This window comes from Jaculus jaculus, chromosome 8 (assembly GCF_020740685.1).
Source record: "Jaculus jaculus isolate mJacJac1 chromosome 8, mJacJac1.mat.Y.cur, whole genome shotgun sequence".
NCBI classification, from domain to species: domain Eukaryota; kingdom Metazoa; phylum Chordata; class Mammalia; order Rodentia; family Dipodidae; genus Jaculus; species Jaculus jaculus.
Window position 1 is genome coordinate 3,231,964 of NC_059109.1, and position 19,780 is coordinate 3,251,743.

The window sequence follows — 19,780 nt, forward strand, 5'->3', positions numbered from 1 at the left end:
GTGTCCCTAAAGCAGGGCTCCACGGACAACCACTCCAGCCAGAGCAAGCTGTGCGCTCGCCCGCTCGCTCTCTCTCCTAGAGTACAAGCGAGGAAACTGAGGCTCAGAGAAGCTACATCTAGACTCATGAAGCCCTCAGTGCCTTCCAGCCACCTGACACCACGAGCCACCACCATCCCTGCCCACTCCTCCACCTCAGAAACAACTTCCCCACGGCTGGGATGAGCTTGGCAAGCGGGGTTCCATCCCACTGCCTTCTTCCCGACAGCTATGGTAGCTCCCCAGGCCTTGGGGCACTGGCCTCCACATCCCTCCCCACGGTGGCCCCTGTACAGGACCCTCAGCGGCCAGCGGGCTCGGTGTCCTGTCATGAGGGAGGGAGCCTGCCCCCACCCAGGAGGCTGCAAGGCTACAGGGAGGTAAGGCACACAGCCTGCTTCATCGGGGTACAAGTGGCCAGATTGGAGGCTTCTGAAGTGGCTCCTGGATGGAACGGTCAGGAGGTCTTTCTGGAAGCAGTGGCTCTCGGCCAGGCCCGGGTGACAGTGATGAGAATGAAAAGCAGCTTCCAGAGCGTGGTGAGCACCTGCTGCGTGCTGAGCGCCACACGGATGGGCTCAGGGGGTCTCGCCGCGCTGTGGTGCGAGTGATTAACTCCGCCGCCAAGACGGAGAGACGGGGCATGCGCAGGAAAGCCAGGCAAGGCTACCCTGCCCCACACCTGTCCTCAGACGCTGGTGGGAAAGGACATGAGCAAAAAAGCTTAGAAGGGCTGGAGAGATGGCTTAGTGGTTGAGCGCTTGCCTGTGAAGCCTAAGGACCCTGGTTTGAGGCTCGATTCCCCAGGACCCATGTTAGCCAGATGCACAAGGGGTGCACGCATCTGGAGTTCGTTTGCAATGGCTGGAGGCCCTGACATGCCCATTCTCTATCTGCCTCTTTCTCTTCCTCTCTCTCTGTCACTCTCAAATAAGTAAATAAAAATGAACAAAAAATATTAAAAAAAAAAAAAAAAAAAAAGCTTGGAAGACGGCCTGAAAGCCCACAAGTGACAGCAAGACAGCGGGAAAGGGTGACAAGCACAGAGCCCTCGGAGAACCTGTGGCCACTCAAGGCCACCTCTGTGTGTGTGTGTGTGTGTGTGTGTGTGTGTGTGTGTGTGTGTTGTTCCTCAGGCTCCATCCATTTTTATTATTTTTTATTATTTTTATTTTTTTAAGGCAAGCCCTACAGACTAGCCTTTTCCTATGTGAGCGTAAAAGCAAGAGAGAAGAGAGAGAGTGACAGAGAGAGAGAATTGCCATGCTAGAGCCTCCAGACACTATAACTCCAGACACTTGTGTCACTTTGTGCATCTGGCTTACATGGGATCTGAAGAGTTGAACATGGGTTCTTAGGCTTCTCAGACAAGCGCCTTAACTGCTAAGCCATCTCTCCAGCCCTTTATCCACCTTTTTAAAATTTATTTACTTACTTTATTTACTTATTTATTTTGGTTTTTCAAGGTAGGGTCTCACTCTAGCCCAGGCTGACCTGGAATTCACTATGTAGTCTCAGGATGGCCTTGAACTCACAGCGATCCTCCTACCTCTGCCTCCTGAGTACTGGGATTAAAGGCATGCACCTCCACGCCTGGCTTTTTGCTTTTCTTTCTTTCTTTGTCACCCACCATTTTTGAGACGGGGTCTCTCATTGGCCTGGCACTTGCCTGATTAGGTTAGAGAGGCTGGCCAGCCAACCCCAGGGATGCCAGTCTGCACCTCCCCAGGGCTGGGATGACACGTGTGTACCACCATGCCTGCACAGCCCCCGTTGCAAGGCTGAGCAAAAGCACTGACCTCAGCTCCTCGACCCCAGCCCGTGCTTAGGGGCCGCAGGAGGGCACAAGCCACAGAGACAGCTCATTCCCCAGAGTGCCAGCCCCACGGGTGGGGCTCAGCTGGGCTGGGTGAGCACTAGGGCCACCCTCAGAAGCAGACAGAGGGGTGCAGTCGCTGACTGGCCCTTCCTGGGGTGGCCCTGCCATCCGATCCCCTCGGCCCAGGAAGAACAGTGAACGATGCCCTGCTGCCCTGACCACTTTGGCTGGTCCTGTTGGCCAGGAGAAAACCCATCCTTAACCTTGTGCAGGTAGGTGTTCGTGGGTTATCAAGTAGATGTAGAGCTCACTAGGAGTGGACATTACAGACCACTTGGATATCAACACCACCAGGCAAATGTCTGCCTGAAGTGTCGTTTCACAGATGAGAAAAGAGAGGGCAGGGGAGGCAAGGCCCAGTCACCCAGGCAGGCAGAGCCCCTGGGTGACAGTATGGCCAGAACCAGCCAGCCAGCTCTCCCCGGCCAACTTAGCCCAGGGTAGCATCTGAGCCTGGCTGTCCACTTTGCTAACCGGGGATATCATTTCTAGGCCAAGACAAAAGCGGCTGGGTTGAACGTGGGACACAAATTCTCCCCTTCCCCATCCTGCCTTCTGGTCCAAGGCCTCTGATCGCAGGGCGCTGAGAGCTAGGAAGGAAAGAGCAAAAGCAATCCTGTCCCCAAAAGGCAATAGGGGGGCTGAGAGGCAAAGTCCCCCGAAAGCCTGTCCTCGAGCCAGGACTCCACTCAGGATAGCAGCCTGTACCCCACCCCAGCACCCCGTACCACCACTTTCCCACAGCTCCCATGCCATCTCTGCTCAGGGCTCCCCTGACAGGTCAGTTACATGCAGCAGGGGACCGCCTGGGCAGAGGAGGCAGCTCCCCCTGAACCAAGGCTCTCTGGAAGTCAGAGGCCGCTGCCCCTCTGGGGAGACACTCCCATCTAAGGTGCCCGAACCTCTCCTGCCCCAGGCTCTCAGGACCCCTCTCACAGAAACCTCGTGCCGCCCACGTCCACCTGGGCTCTAGGAGCCTCAGAAGAGCCCTCAGCCCAGCCCACCCGACTGACTGCCCAGCTAGAGATGTAGGAGGCTGGCATGGACTCCTGCAGACCCTTCCCCATGCCTCCCCAGGTGCCTTATGAAGGGAATGTCAGGCCAAGAATATGTCTCTCTCTCTCTCTCTCTCTCTCTTTCTCTCTCTCTCTCTCTTTCGTTCCTACTCTCTCTCCAACCTTGGGCTCTACACCAAGCACCCCTCAGGAGGCAATAATGGTGACAGATCAAAGTGGGCACCCATGGGGGAAGGGGTCTGCACCCAAATTTTGCTCTAAATAAAAAGCCAGGCTTGGTGACTCATGTAATTAAGCCCCAGCACTTAGGAGGCTGAGACAGGAGGATTGCCATGAGTCTGATGCCAGCTCAGTCTACAGAGTGAGTTCTAGGTTAGCCTGGCCTAGATAGAGTAAGACCCTGCCTTAAAAATAACAATAATGGGCTGGAGAGATGGCTTAGCAGTTAAGCACTTGCCTGTGTAGCCTAAGGATACGGGTTCGAGGCTCAATTCCAGGACCCACATTAGCCAGATGCATAAGGGGGCGCAAGCATCTTGAGTTCATTTGCAGTGGCTGGAGGCCCGGATGCTCCCATTCTCTCTATATATATATATCTGCCTTCTTCTCTCTGTGTCTGTCTCTCTCAAATAAATAAATAAAAATAAAACAAAAATATAATAAATTTTTTTTTTTAAAAAAAGGCATCCTTGCTCCAGGTGTCCACACAGGACCTAGGTCCTATCTCCTTGCCTGACCAGGCAGGCCTAGAGCAGCAACAAGGACTTCCTGTCTGGAGAAAAGAGGTGGCCATGGAGGCAGGGTCAGGGTCCCTCTCACTGATGGGTGGGGCTCCAGGCCCAGGCAGGGGCCCACAGCTGTGCGAGGAGACAAGACACCAGGTCTGAGAGCTGCTGGAGGAGATAAATCCTAAGTGCATGACCAGGTGACAGCAGCAATGGTGTGAAGACATCCTAATTGTGTCCCGGGGCACCAGGAAGCAGAGATGTGTTTGGCTCAGCCATGGGTAACAGGCAGCCGGGGACCTTCGGGAGGTTTTTCTCTCTTAAAGCCCCAAGCGGTAGAGGTGGTTACTGAGGTGAAGGCAGCCTCTGTCGCTGGGTTGTAAATTGTAATGGGAATGAGTTTTCAAGGTTGAAATAATCGGTCCTTGTTCCCTCCCTCCCCCACGCACCGCCCAGCCAGGCGCTGGACTCCTGCACGCACAAGCGAGCATCCTCGGTCAGCCCCAGACGCACACACACTCACACACCCATGCATGTGAGACACACACACACACACACACACACACACACACACACACACACACGGGCTCAGCCCCGGCCATCTGTGTAAACACACATCTAGTACGTACACAGCCACACACTTAACCCGGCACAACAACGGGCCAAAACCCCTGTAGCCTTTAACGCTGGGCAGCACCACAGTTAGGTGCCAACAAGGCAGAGGGGGCAGGTATTGTTTTGGATTGGGGATTTCAGGTGTTTTGTGTGTTTGTTGCTTTTTTCGAGGTTGGGTCTCACTCTATCCCAGACTGACCTGGAATTCACTCTGGAGTCCCAGGCAGGCCTTGAACTTAAAGCATTCCTCCTAGTCTCTGCCTCCCGAGTGCTGTGGGCCCCTCCTCTTAAAGTCCCAAGCCACCTCCCCAACTCTGAGCGGCTCAGCCATCTCTCCTTCATCCCCAGCTCTGCCCACCACACTCAGCCACTCCCTCCCGGCCTCCTACATGCTGCATCCAGTGTTTGGGGGATGAGAATTGTTGGGACAGAGGTGGTCACCATGTTGGGGGAAGGTATTGAGTCTGAGGGGGGGGGAGTAACTAGGGAGGCTGGGCCTTCAGTTCCTCTCAGGTTATTATCATTATTGTTGTTTTATTGTTATTTTGGTTTTTCAAAGTAGAGTCTCACTCTAGCTCAGGCTGACCTGGAATGCAGTCTGTACGCTCAGGGTGGCCTTGAACTCACGGTAATCTTCCTACCTCTGCCTCCAGAGTGCTGGGATTAAAGGCGTACGCCACCATGCCCAGTTTATCTTTTTCACTTTATTCATTTATTTATTTGGTGTGTGTGTGTGTGTTCCTGTGTGAGTGTGGACATGTGCAGGCCACAGCACACGTGTCAGAGGACACAAGAGAAGCTGAAGGACCAGCACGCATGGCGGCCCGCTGCTGCGGACGGTCACAGCAGTGGAGAACAGGGTGTGGGGTCTGCCATGGGCGGTGTCTCTCCTGGAGGTATCAAAATGACTTCTCAAACCCCAGTAAATGTCCCTGTGCCCCAGAGAAGGAGGGCATGAGCGCCTGTTCTGGTGGGACCATGTGGCTGCCCCATGGGCCCTGGCTGGGCCTGTTGCTTAGTACCCCTGAACACACGGGCATTGTCTGAAGTGCAGCTGGCACGTGGGACAATCAAAGACAGCAGAGGCCACGTCCGGCACTGCAATGACCACCTCCTGGGAAAGGCCGGTCCTCAACCCCAAAATGATCAGTGCCCTGAGCCTTGGCCCAGATCAGGTGACGACTCCCTGGCAGGGAGGCCAGGCTGGGGGCACTGGAGTTAGCTCTGGGCTTGAGCAGTTTTGCCAACCATGAGCTATGTGTGGCCCGGCTAAAGCCCTCATCATGCACGCATGTTCTTTCTCCCTCCAGTGTGGGTTCTGCACCCATCTCTCTCGAGATCACTGGGAACCCCAGCTGGCTGAAGCCAGTGCCCACCCCATCTTCCTGTGACGTCACACCACCCCGTCTTCCTGTGACGTCACACCACCCCGTCTTCCTGTGACGTCACACCACCCCGTCTTCCTGTGACGTCACACCACTGTGAGGTCATCCTTTTTCTCCCACTCACTCTTACAGGCCTTCTCCTCTCCCTACCCCCAACAGTGCCCACACCTCCGTCCTTACACCTCTTCTCTCATACTCAATGCCAGAGCTCTCCGCCAGCACCAGTGCCCTGGCCTGGCATCTCCCCGCCCTCTTAGACCATGCCCCTGCCTCTCCTCCCAGCCCGCGTTTTCTCTACCTCCCGCTCAGACCAAGAACCTTAGCACCATCCCTGTTTTTCTGCCAGATTTCACCAAATTTAGCTAACTCCACAGCCACAAGACCAAGGAGATGGCTCAGTGGTTAAAGGCACTTGCTTGCAAAACTTTTTGGCATGGGTTAAATTCCCCAGACACCTAGGTAAAGCCACATACCCAGGTAAAACCACACACCAACATAAATCCAGACACAAAAAGCAGCAAGTGGGGATGAAGAGACAGCTTAGCGGTTAAGATGCTTGGCTGTGAAACCTAAGGACCCATGTTCAACTCCCCAGAACCCACATAACCCAGATGCACAAGATGATACATGCACAAGGTCGCACATGCCCACCAAGTGGCACACACATCTGGAGTTCAAAAATTACAGTAGCTGAAGGCCCTGGTGTACCAATTCTCTCTGTGTGTGTGTGTGTGTGTGTGTGTGTGTGTGTGTGTGTCTTAAAAAAAAAAAACAGTCTGTTGGGCTTGCCTCAAAATAAAATAAAATAATAAGTAGCACGTGTCTGGCATTCACATGCAATGGCAAGAGACCCTGGAACACCCACATACCTGTATACACAGGCAAATAAAATCTGGGATCCCCAGCACTCAGGAGGCAGAGGTAGGAGGATTGCTATGAGTTCAAGGCCACTGGTCAGCCTGGGCTAGAGTGAGACACTACCTCGAAAAAACTGGAGGCTGAAGATGGCTCAGTGGTTAAGGTGCTTGCTTGGAAAGCCTAAGGACCTGAGTTCAATTCCCCAGTACCCACATAAAGCCAGATGCACAAGGTGGTGCACATGTCTAGGGTTCCTTTGCAATGGCTAGAGACCCTGGCATGCCCATTCTCTCTATTTGCCTCTTTCTCTCATTCTCACTCAAATAAATAAATAAAATAAAATCCATAGCCACATTGAAAATGCCAATCCCAGCACTCGAGAGGCAGATAGGTAGGGGGACCACTGTGAGTTCGAGGCCACCCTGAGGCTACATAGTGAATTCCAGGTCAGCCGGGGCTACAGCAAGACCCTACCTGGAAAAAAAACACAAAATAAAAAAAAAAGCCAAGAGCCTAACCCCTGGGCACCACTGCCACGCTGCTCCCGCCCAGGTCACAGTGCCGGCCTACCCCGTCTACCAATCTGCCCCCACCGGCCTCCTTCCCCAGCAGAGTGGGTAGGACAGTCAGAACATCAACGTGCCCCACCATCCTCTCCCGCATCTTGCCAGTGGCTTTATCTCCTCCACCAGAAACAAAGACGTGAAAGACCCGCAGCACAGTACAGGCCGACCCCCCCCCCGCCCCGCCCAGCGTTTACCTTCGTCTGTCTATTACTGGGCTCCAGCAGCCTCCTCACCACTCCCCAGCGCTGCCAGGCAGGAGCCCACCCCAGGGCCTCTGGGAGCTTGGAGGCGGGACCACCCTTCAAATAAAGGCCAGGAAAGCCAGAGACAGGATATCTCCGGAGTCAGATGACCCCAGGTTCAAATCCCAGCTTTGCCAGTTACTCTGGGCACGACCTTGGGCAAGTCTTTAACCTCTCTGAACTTCACTGTCTTCATCTGTAAAATGGACTGTTATAAAAATGAGCCACAAAACCCAAGGACAAAGTTGACAATGGACCACCATTTAAATATTAGCTAATGGGATTGTCCTGCTTTCTGGTTGTGACTGTGGCTAGCACAACAGGTGACTGGCATCTCCTTGAATAGCCTCCACCAGCCTGACCTCCATCCCTCTCCGGGCTCCCAGCCCCTGGGAACAGGCAACAGTACATTTTTCCTATCTCCTCATAAACCCAGCCTTCCTCCGCTCAGTCATCACCTGGCTGGCAGTGCTGTCAAAAAGACGGATGCCACATCTGCTTTGTTTATGACTTTAATTCCCTGCTTGCTGTGCTCCTGGGAGGGGCTGGAGGGGCTGGGCACGGAGGCGGCAGGTGGCAGTACTGTCCTCCAGGGGCTGACAACCGCGGGGACACCCCTCACGGTGACCCATCTCACTTGGCGTGGGTGGTACGTGGGCCATCTGCGAGCCCAGCCTGCAGGTCAGCTGCCCTCATCTCGAGGAAGCTGAGAGGCAGGGCCGCCGAGTGTGGCGACAAGAGTCCCATTACAGACGGCGCAGCTGAGGAGCCTGCCCAAGGTCACACGGCCAGCAAGTGGCGGCAGCGGGATTCGCACGTGGGTCTGCAAGCTCCCACAGCCGCAGTCTGGGAGAAATGTGGGTTCCACTGGAGCTCTGCCTGCCTGTGTCCACACAGCCCCATCCTGTCATCCTCGCCACATCTCAGGCAACACAGTCAGCACCCCACCACTAAACCCAGCTCCTCACACCCCTGGGGGATGACAGCAACTGGCTTCTCTGTCCCCAGTGTCCCTCGCTCGCTGCTTCCTCGCCTCGTTCCTGTAACCCTTCCCAAATACACCCACCTCTCTGGGGAAACCAACTTACCGCCAGAGGACCTCAGCATGAAATGGCCTTTCCCACCCTGTCAGCAGCTCATCAGTCCTATCATCAGGAATGGGAAGGTATAGACTTGGCAAAGCATGAGAGGATTACAGGGTTGGAGAGATTGCTTGCTTAGTGGTTAAGGTGCTTGCCTGCAAAGCCTAAGGACCCGGGTTTGATTCCTCAGTACCCATGTAAGCCAGATGCACAAGGTGACATATGTGACTGGAATCCCTTTGCAATGGCTAGAGGCCCTGATGTGCCCATTCTTTCTATCTATCTTCCTCTTTCTCTCTCTGTCAAATAAATAAATAAAATATTTTTTAAAAAAAGAGCTGGGCATGGTGGCACACGCCTTTAATCCCAGCATTTGGAAGGCAGAGGTGGGAGGATTGTTGTGAGTTTGAGGCCAGACTGAAACTACATAGTGAATTCCAGGTCACTCTGAGCTAGAGTGAGACCCTACCTCGAAAAAACAAAAATTAAAAATAAAAAAGAGGAAAACCAAGTGTGGTGTGGGGGGTTGCACACCTTAAATCCCAGCACTCGGGAGGCAGAGGTAGGAGGATCACCATGAGTTTGAGGCCACCCTGAGAATACATAGTAAATGCCAGGTCAGCCTGGGCTAGAGTGAGACCCTACCTCGAAAGAGAGAGAGAGAGAGCTACAGGAATGGCCTTTGTTCCCTGAGAGACCTGGTGCAGTGGCCAGTGGGGCCATGGGGCAGAAACCGGCAGAAGCCACCCTGGAGTCCGTCAGCAAGGGGCAGAGCTGCTGGGAGCAGGGTTCTAAACCGTGGGGAGGTGGGGACTCAAGCCCCCTGACACTCCAGGCTGCCTGGGCTGGCTGAGAACAAAAGACGGGTCTGGACTGAGGATGGAGTTTAGTTGGTGGACTGGTTACCCAGCATGCATCGAGCCCTGCATTTGCTCCCAGCACTGCATAAACCAAGCACAGTGGCGCATGTCTGCAGTCCCAGCACTTGAGAGGCAGGGGCAGGAGGATCCGAAGTTCAAGGTCATCCTTGGCTACTCATGAACTTCAAGGCCAGCCTGAGCTACATGAGACCCTATTTCTAACACCAACAACAAAGAGTTCGGGGGGGCTGAAAGAAGCGAGAGGCTCAGGGCTCAGGGCTCCGTCTTCTGGCCAGGCTCTGCTGGCCATGGCCGCACAGCTATCCACGGAGGTGGGCAGTCCTCTGTCAGGCGCCGCCCCTCCAAGTCTCCTGGTGTCCATCTGCCTGTGCCAACCCCTGGCACTCTCCTCCTATCATGCTCCCCCCCGCCACTGAGCCACAGAGACCCAGACTGCTATGCCCACACAAACACGTAGGCACTTTTGAAGAACTCTGGCGTGCTGGGCATGGCATAGTTTGCCTGTCATGCCAGTGCTACGGTGGCTGAGGTAGGAGGATCGCTGCAAGTTCCAGACTAGCCTAGGATGTAGACGATCTACACGAGGTCCACAGCCTCCACATAACACACACACGCAAGACCCACCACCGTCGGTCACACACACTGTCCCCTAGCACACTGGCCTGCCGCACTCACTCTGCAAATCAGGCAAATCCGCTTGGGCTGCCAGCTGTCTAGATCCCCAGGAGATACCCAGGGTCCAGTGGCTGCAGGTCACTATAGCCACTAGAGGGCAGCATACTCCTCCCTGACCACGCCCCCTTCCCGCCCCTGCCCATCTAGCTCCCTCCTGTGGCCCTGAGGGGACCCTATCTGCCAAAGATTCCATGCATCAATGTCCTGGCTGTGGCTATCTGCCAAAGCTGCCTAGAGCCACTCTGAAGGACACAGAGTAACTCATCCTTGGTGAGGTGCCCAGAGGCCCTCATGTCACTGAGGGGTCCTGCTGTGAAGACCGGGAGCACACAGGACCCACGTTCAAAGGTATCTGAAGAGAGATGACTACTTCCAGGCTGAGGGCCCAGAGCTCAGGCTTGGGTTCAAATGGCACCTGGCATCTCTGGAAAGATGGGTCCCTTGAGTGACTCCCCGCGGGCCTCCTCTGGGGCTCAGGCCACTGCCCTGTGCAGGGAGGGAGCTGCTGGCCACTGAGTGGCGGCTGCCCACCCCCACAGCACTCCAGTTTCTGCTCCTGGAGGCCTTGTCTCTACTGCACAATCCCTCTTCTGACACATCCATGATTTATTTATCTTGTTGATCGTAGGTCTCTCTATTAGAATACAAACTCCGAGCGCATTCTCTTTGTTCTCCGTCAGATGCCCCGGGCCTAGAAGACAGCCAGGCGGTCCTACAAGGCAGCCTACGCTGTGGAGTGACGGGGGAGCCCCCCCCCCCGGCCTGAGAGGTGGCAGTGCTGCCCGCAGCGGGCACGGGTCAGGCTCGGGGAACCCCAGAGAGTTCTGAGGCCCGACCCCCGGGCGTTGAGACAGTGTCTGCAGGAGACAGTGGTTTCTACGCCCCGGCTGGAGGTAGCACCGACCCCGTGAGGCCCCCAGGACCTCACCACCCCACTCCCGTGCACATGCATGCCCGCCAGGGCCCAGGCCCCTGTACCACCCCTAAGCCGCCCCAGCTCGGCTCGCCCAAGCCCCGCCCCTCCCCGAGGCCCCGCCCCCGCCAGAGGCCCCGCCCCCGCCAGAGGCCCCGCCCCGCCCGCAGACCGCGCCCGCCGCGCATGCTCACTGGTGCACTTCTTGACGTGGCTGCCCTTCTTGAGCGCGTGGCGGCTCAGCTTGCAGTGGAAGTTGTCTTCCCAGAACTCAGCAAACCAGATGTTGCGCCGGTTGTTGTCCAGCGTGCGACTGGAGAAGTAGCGGTCGAAACCTGGCAGGAAACCGGGCCGTCAGGTCCTCGCTCCCCCCTTTCCCCACCTCCCCACAGACTCAGGAGGGGCCTCCTGTGATCAAAACGTGGAGCACTATGGTGCCGCTCAAAAATGCAAAGAGCAGGGTTAAGGCCCAGGGGAGGGTGCGCAGTCTACGGCCGATGCCCTTATGGTAGAGGAGCAAGCTTTGCGGTTTCCCCAGCTCACGTCCAGCCTGGGCACACCGGGAGAAGAGATCTGGCCTGAGGTTTGCCCAGGGCACACCCAAATCCAGGACCTAGGTTCTCGCGAGACTCTATCCCTAACGCTGACACGTGCCCTCGGCTCCATCACACGTCATAAGATACTCAGGTCTGCTCCTACGAAGAGACCCTGCCCAGGGCTGGCACTACCGGTAAGCAGGGCCCTCTAGCACAGATGCCCTCCAAGCGAAAGCCGTCAGCACTCCAGGCGTAAAGTGGCATGGAGGAGGATGGGGTCCTGCCGGCCGCGGGGCTTCTCAGCCTTGCCAACACGGACACTCTAGGATGGGGAAGTCTTTGCTGTGAAGGAGCGGCCTGTTAACTTGTGGGGTTCAACAACATGCCTTGTCAGGAGTACCACCCTCTAACTGTGACAACCAAGTGTACACAGATGTGAGCCGCTCTCCTCAAAGCTTCTCCAATGTCCCACAGAAAATACTTGGTTTTCTTTCTTTTGCATGTGTGTGGATGCATATCTGGGTGTGGATGCAGGTGTGCATGCATGTGTGTGGAGACCTATGTGTGTAGATGCAGGTGTGCAGGTGTGTGACGGCCAGAGGACAATGTCAGATGTTCCTCAGGAATACCTTTTTTTTCCCCCAGGACTCACCAAATAGGCTAAACTTGTTGATCACCAAGGCCCAGGGATACCTCCGCCTCCCAAGTGTCGAGATTCCTAGTGTGCACCCCACGCTATGTGGGTTCTGAAGAACCCAGGTCCTCGGGATTACAAAGCAAACACTTTACCAACTGAGCTACCTCCCCAAAGAAAAGGGTTACGTCTTGGCTTCAAGTCCCAGGTCTACCCTCAGTGCAGACTGCACCATTCCATCAGGAGACCTGGGTCACTCAGTATTGATGGAGGCCAAACAAGGCTGCTGACCAGGGCGGCATCTATGTGTCACATCCAGGGGCCAACTGCCATTGTTGTTCTGTGTTCTCTGGAACCTTCTATTCTGCAGGCTCTGGCTCCGTGAAGAGAGGACAGTGACGTGTGACCTTGGCAGTCCCTCCCTTGCCAGGCCCCAGTCCTGGGAAGCGTTATGGAGGGGCCCCTTGTTCCACCAGGCACAGAGAGCAGACGAGAAGGCTACGGGGCTGTGGGTCCCCACCAAGCAGACCTTGACGGGAACTTCACGCCTCAAACCCTGCATGGTGCTGACCACAGCCCTTTTGCTCCTGCCCAAGGTGACTGTGACCTTCGCCCTGGAGGAAGGGGTATGGCACAGAGCAGCCCACCCAACACCACTGGGCCTCCTGAGCCTGCCATACCCAGACTACTCCTTCCCTCTCGGACAGAGGACTCTCCAGGCAAGGGCAAGGGTCCCAAATGGGATGCGGTGGGACTGGACCAGTGAGTGACACTCCTTTGTCACTGAGTCTCCCACTTGGACCACAACGCATGGATCTGAGAAGTGAAGGTAATCCTGTTCTGCGTAGGGTGTGAGCTGAGAGACCTCTGCATGCAGGAGCTATGGGCCAAGGAGGCGAGACGAGGTGCGAGCAGACAGGGAGCAGGAGAGGAAGGACGCGGAGGAGGGAGAGTAAGAACAGTGTGGGATGGTCACACAGGCAGGGGCGGGGGACAGTCCTGCTATCTGGACCTGGCAGGCCTACCTCGCACTGACATCCTCTTTGGGAGTATGGTGACAGCACCCTCGGCCACCTCCTCCAGGCGCAGCACAGGGGCACTCTTGGAGCCCCAGCTGTCAGAGCCCATCCAGAAGAAGTGGCCCGTCTGGTTGGCCCTGCGTGCCGCCTCCAGCACCCGCCTGTGGGGACACACACCAGCCTAGCCCATGCGTGTCTGGCCTCCCAGCTGCCCTCCCACGGGATGGCTCCCTCACAGCCCGTGCCTGTCTCTGAGCCCGCATTCCTGCCCGTGCTCAGAGCTGCCTCGGCGCCTGAACCCTCAGACCTGTGGTTCCCGTCTCCTGGCCATACCTACCCACAGGTCCATAGCTGCCGGTCTGGCCCAAGCCTGTCCTGTGTCCTCATCTGTCCCTGCAAAGACCACATCTGCCTCCCCAGAGCCATCCCTGCCCCACATCTCACTCGGGCCCCCATGACCTCTGCCCAGCCCCTGACTCCTCAGACTCGTAGTCTCCTGGCACCCTGCCACCCCCTGCCCTGAGACTATCCAGGACAGCCACGTGTGGATAGTTACATGATGTGAGGTAGGGCTGCCCAGACTCGCCCACCCCAGACAGTGGTCTTAACCAAACAGCAGGACCAAGGGGTCCACGGAGCACTCCACCAGTATTACTGGGTGTGAACCGGCTAGTCCTCAGGATGACTCTCAGGAGGAGAGAGGGGAGGAGAGACAGAAGTCCCTTTACCACAGGGAGAGAGAGGAGGCAGTCACTTGTGTGGAAGAGGCTGCGGCCCCAGACACTGGCCCTATCTTTCCCACTGGGCCAGGATCCAGGTCCAGGGCCCCAACAGTGCTTGGCTGCTCCAGAAATTAGCCCACATGGTCAGCAAGACCGGGACTTCTAGAGAGAAAACCCTGTCTCCAGGCCTCAGAGTTGGCCTGCTGTTACCCTGGCCCCTCCCTCCATCTCCCATCCCCCAGGTGGACAAACCCTCTACCTCAAGCCACCACTAATGGTGGTTGGTGAGGCTCTTGGGACCTGCAGCCACAGCCCTATTAAGCTGCCTCCCTCCAGCAGCCATCAAGGACCAGAGAGCCCTGCCCCACATCCCTACAAAGTCACCTGTGTTTATTTTTAACTCTGTAGCCTTCAGGAAATGCAAGTGGATTTCCAGAAACAGCCCGCCTCCAGCCAGACTGCCCACATGCTTCTGGAGCCCACCGTAGCTCTTCCTACCCGTTCTGTAGAGACTGAGGACCCAGACCTGCCTTCTCCACTCCAGGCAGGCGGCCCCTGGGAACTGGGGGTGTCCCACAAGCAGTGGGCCTGCCACGGGATGCAGAGCTGACTTTGGAGGTGTGGGGCAGGAGCCAGGAGACAGGCGCTCTCAAAGGAGCTCCAGTCACTGGCAACAGCTCCCCCAAGGGCCTGGGGAGTGCCAGAGCCAGTATCTAAGGGACTTACATACCTAAGGGGGTCAGAACCGCCTCCTGTGGTCTGGAGGGCATTAGCGTGGGCCTTTGTCTGCCTGTACATCTTATTTGAGCGGGTCCCCCCTCCAGCCTTCCAGGGGCCCGCAGTAGCCCTAGGTTTTATCCAAATTGCTATGACTGAGGTCACTGGAGTGGGGGCTTTATGAGAAGGAGGGAAAAAAGTTGAAAGAGAGAACAGGGTTGGAGGTCCAGAAGGAGGAGGAACTTGTAGCCAGGGGCTCACCTGGCTCTCCCACAAATTCCTGTCAAGGGTGAGGTCTTCCTTCGAAGGAGATCCTTCATGGCCTGATACCAAGTGTCACACTCCGGACCAAGGTGGGGCAGGAGGCAATGAGGGAAGCCCAGAGGAGTCGACAGAGGCCGTCCTCAAGGGCCCTCAAGCTGTGACGTGTGAACCTTACACAGCAAGTGCCCTCAGTTCTCCAGCACTACCAGACAGATATCCTTAGCTCTTTTTTAAAATATTTTCATTCATTCATTCATTCATTTACAGACAGACAGAAAGAGAACGTATATGGGCATGCCAGGGCCTCTAACCACTGCATGCACCACTTTGTGCATCTGGCTTTACATGGGTACTGGGGAATTGAACCCGGGTCTTAGGCTTTATAGGCAAGTGCCTTAACCACTGAACCATCTCTCCAGTCCCTTTCTTTTCTTCTTTTTTTGCATATTTTATTTTTCTTTATTTATTTGAGAGAGAGAAATAGGCAGGAAAGAGAGAGAGAGTGAATGGGCGCACCAAGGCCTCTAGCCACTTCAAACGAACTCCAGATGCGTGTGCCCCCCTTCTGCATTTGGCTTACGTGAGTCCTGGGGAATCAAACCAAGGTCCTTTGGCTTTGTAGACAAACACCTTAACCGCTAAGCCATCCTTCCAGCCCCCTTTCTTTTCTTTTTTTAAAGTAGCAAAAAGGCCCAGAGAGGTTAAGGAACTTGGCTAAGGTTATACAACTAGTAGGTGGTCTGGCCTCAAGTTCATAGCCTTGGCCCTCTCCTAGGCAGCAAGCTTACCATCCCTAGCTTGTGGAATGGAGGCAGGAACCAGACAGGGAGGAGAAGAAGCCTGCCCCCACTCTCTCTCACTCTTCTCCTTCCCTGGACCTCTCTAGACAGCTTGCCTGGCAAGGACTCCAGCAGGACCCGACCCACCCCACCCACCCCCGCCAGGCCTACCTGATGTCATCCTCATTGGCGAAGATGATGACGGCCCTGGCGTTGGATGTCTCCAGGAGGCGTTTGATGATCTTGTCAAACTCGCCCATCTTAGGTTCCCGTGGGATCTTCACTGACTGGGCTATGCACACACCCCCTGCAAGAGAGGTGTCATCAGCCCCCGTGGCTGGGGGAGCCTGGGTTCCCCTTGCAACACGCCCCAGGAGAGTGTGGCCAAGGTCCTAGCCTGACCCGCAGCTCCCAGGGCCCTGGTCACAATCATGATGGCCATGCAAATGCTGTCTCCACGTACCAGCAGGTGACTCAAGATGTGTCGCTTAAGTACTCTGTGCCTCCGTGTCCACAGACAGACGCTACAGCTGGTGTAAGTGGCCAGCCAGAGCCAGATTATCTGCCAGTTACTGCTGGGTGACCTCAGAGCGGTCACTGAATGTCTCTGTGCCTCACATGCTTCACTCACAAAGCAGAGATATGAGACGACCTACTTCTGGGATTGTTACGAAACCAGTGAGTCAGTGTGTACAAACACAGCCCTGTCTGGCACACAGCAAGCGCCTGCAAATGTTGGATATTTTTACTGTCACCGTCTCAGAAGGTTCTGTGAAAGATTAACTTTGAGAACGGCTACCCTGGTCATTGGTGTCCCCGCAATCATATCCGTATATCTCCCAGGGTTCCCGAGGCCCAGCCCGCCAGGGGTCCTAGGTGGGGACCTCATACACGACTGCTGGCGGGAGTGGACTGAGAGGGACAGAGGCCAGCTGCTGGGATCTGGACCTAAGCTTTGCGGCCACCAAACACCTTAGGGCACAATGAACCCAGCCAGGTTCTGGCCACAGCCAGGCTACTGGCCCTGGAACCACACGTGATCACTCACTTTGTCCAGCAGACAAAGGCAGAGCCCTAAGATGGGTCTTCCCTGCCCTGCCTGGCCCTGGGAGCTGGAGACCCCAGAGAACAAGACCCCTGGGGTCCCTGGGATGGCGTCACAGTGCTGTCAGTAGAAAAGCACGTGGGGAGCACCCGGGAAGCTGAGCGTTTGTAGAACCTCTGTCCTCCTCTAGGAGCCCCTAAACACAGGTTCCTCCCAGGTCCAGCCCCTTCTCAAGCCTGCACCTTGGTCGGGCCCCATCTGCTATTGTGGGTCTTCTGTACATACACTCGGGGCCCCTCTCTGCAGGGTCCTGGCTGTGAGGAGCTCGCAGTGCAAAGGACAGAACCCTCCAGCAGCCACACCACAGACTCGGCGGAGGCACCTGCACGGGTTGCTCTGTGGAGCAGCGAGCCGAGCCTGAGAAGGCGGGAGCGCTGCGGCTAGATCCCTGGCATCTGCTCTGGGAAGGCGCGCGCGCCACGCCTAAGGTCTCTCTTGGACATCCAGAAAGTACCAAGAAGAGTAGGGCATCCAGGAGCACATGGGCAGGGACGCTGGGGCCAGGGTCACTGGCCAGCACCCCGCCCCTCCCAACCCAGGTCACAGCCCCAAGGGAACGGCCTGCTGCCCGCGCTGGCCAGCCGTGAGCTCACAGTGGCATTCAGCTCCCGGCCAACCTCGCCATATGCTTTCTCTCCGGTTAGAGAGTGGGCCAACGGCGACATTTCTCCCCCATCTGGGGAGACAGATGGACAAAAGGAAGAGGCTGGCCTGGGGGGCTGCAGGCCACCTGGCTCCAGGAGGGAGTGAGGAGATGGGTGGGAGCTCACTGCTCTCAAACGGGGAGAAACTGCTGAGTGTAGTTGCGCTCCTGGACTACATTTGGTCCAAAGCATCAAGCTGGGCTCCATGGGCTCAACTGAGTGCCTCATTTGCTGGTGACCAGCCTAGGTGACTGTGGCTCGGTGAAGGGTATGAGTGAGTCACAGGGAGGCGAGGTGCTGTGTAGTCTGAGGAGGCTGTGACGTGCTGGGACGGGCGTGTTTACGCATCAGCCACACAGACAGCGGATGACAGCATGAGCCCAGTGCGACCTGCAAACGTCTCAGGAACCCAGGCATCTGGGACTGCAATGCCAACGGACGGATGGCAAAACTGAGGCTTCTAAAGGCTAAGCTGCTTCCCCTCATCACCAAGACAGTCAGATGTGGAGGGGAGGTTTAAACTCAAACCAGGGCCTAGGGAAATGGCCCAGATGGTAAAGCCCTGGCCACACAAGCATGAAGAGCTGAGTTCAGATCCCAGCACCCATGTAAAAACAGGTGTGGTCTCTGTAACCCAGCACTGCAGAGCTGGACACAGGGAATCCCCACGCTCACTGGCTGATGAAGCCTGTCACTGAGCTCCAGGCTCAGTGAGAGACCCTGCCTCAAAACACTAAGACGGGGCTGGAGAGAAAAGATGGCTTAGTGGTTAAGGTGCGTGCCTGCAAAGCCAAAGGATCCCAGTTTGAATCTCCAGGACCCACGTAAGCCAGATGTACAAGGGGGCGCATATGTCTGGAGTTCGATTGCAATGGCTGGAGGCCCCACTGTGTCCATTCTCTCTTCCCTCTCTCTCTCTGTCCACCTCTTTCTCTCTCTGTCTGTCACTCTCAAATAAATAAATAAAATTTAAAAATAAATGAATAAGGTAGACAGTAATTGAGGAAGACACCTGATCTCAACCTCTAGCTTCCATACACACACACACACACACACACACACATATTTGTGCCCATACACAACACTCAGGCCATCTGGCTTCAGGGCCACTTATGAGGCTGTCATGTGGGGAAGGCATTTGCTGTGGTCATGGGGTGGGGAGAGGGGCTGAATGCCCTGAGTGGATGTCTTCTGTGTTGCTGATTCGAGACAAGAAATCGAGTGCCTGCAGGTGGCATGGATTCACTGTCCATGCTATGGTGGCCGGGGAAATGGAGACCAAGGGCTGGCTCACAGGGACTCTAGGGACACAAGTCCTGCTGATTGCAGCCTCCGCTTTGCTCCCTTCCTGGTACCCTGACACAACCAGAGAGGACTGGAGTGGCCCCAGAGAGGGCCAGCACCAGTTGGCACCCCATCCCGTGCCTGGCAGCTGCGCCCCCACCTCCTTGTGTCCTCACACTCCCCTGCGGGGCTGGTGCTAAGAGCCCCTTCTGACAGACATGGAAACCAAAGCCCAAAGGTGGCCACAGCTCAGAGAAGGTCACCCAGCCAGTAAATGGGGTAGCAATCCTGCTCAGCGTCCACAGGCTCCTCAGACCACGGTCCTCTCTGCAGAAGCCCTCTCCACCTCAGGAAATCCCCTTTCTCGTCACCACTTCAGCTGAAAAACGTGGTCCCCACCGCAGCCACCAGGAATAAAACCCAACATTCCCGACACCAGGGCCTCCGCACTGCGGTGGTTGCACCCGGGTGTGTGCACGTACAGTTGGGGCTATACACACCAGAGCATACGAGCACGCATGATCATGTGGCCTACCCCTGCACATCTGGACCCACGTGGCCACAGACCACAGGCTACAGAGCACCCACGTCCACCCCTGCTGTCACCATAGGACACACCACACTCCTTGGGGCACATCTTCTCTCCCCAGCCCGTTGCCCTCAGACTCTCACTGGACACAGCTAGAGTCCACAGTCCTCTATGTAGTGGACCACATGGCCAAGGGGAGGCTTTGAGAGTGACAGGAAAGCTGCTCCCGCCATGAGCAGCCACAGGAAGGAGCATGGGGGCTGGAGGAGTCTGGGGGTCCCATGGCCCTTGAGGCCCTCCTCAGACCCCCTTACAGGACCTCCTCAGCCCACTCCCCAGCCTCCTGCCAGAATCCTGGCAGCCAGACCCCAAACCAGAACCCAGCGACCATGTGCCAGCCACAAGCCCTGCCATCCCACAGGCCAGGGCCTCTGTTTGCTGGCCAGAAGCAGGACGCCACAGACACTTGCCAAGGACATCTGACAGCAACCAGACCACACCAGAAGAACAGCGGGGCCAAGGCCAGAGAGGAGCAGTGCCTCTCCCCAGGGCACTGAGCAGCTGGAACAAGAGACTGGTCACTGCCATGGGAGGTTTAGAAGGTAGACCCCTCCTCTGTAACTGCGCCCCACCCTCTCAAGCTCTTCCCCAGCCACTGCAATCTGACGCCC

General features: G+C 56.3%; 1 protein-coding gene across 5 annotated transcripts in view; it reads right to left on the reverse strand.

Moving 5' to 3' along the window:
- The window catches only part of Grm4 (glutamate metabotropic receptor 4), a 102,465-nt gene that overhangs the window by 14,962 nt on the left and 67,723 nt on the right, over nucleotides 1-19,780 (reverse strand). For all 5 annotated transcript variants that reach the window (XM_045157662.1, XM_045157663.1, XM_045157664.1 and 2 more), the window contains exons 4-6: nucleotides 15,719-15,854; nucleotides 13,072-13,226; nucleotides 11,071-11,211 (exon numbers count right to left, since the gene is read on the reverse strand). In XM_045157662.1, coding sequence (XP_045013597.1) covers nucleotides 11,071-11,211; nucleotides 13,072-13,226; nucleotides 15,719-15,854 — 432 coding nt within the window. The remainder of the gene's footprint in view (nucleotides 1-11,070; nucleotides 11,212-13,071; nucleotides 13,227-15,718; nucleotides 15,855-19,780) is intronic.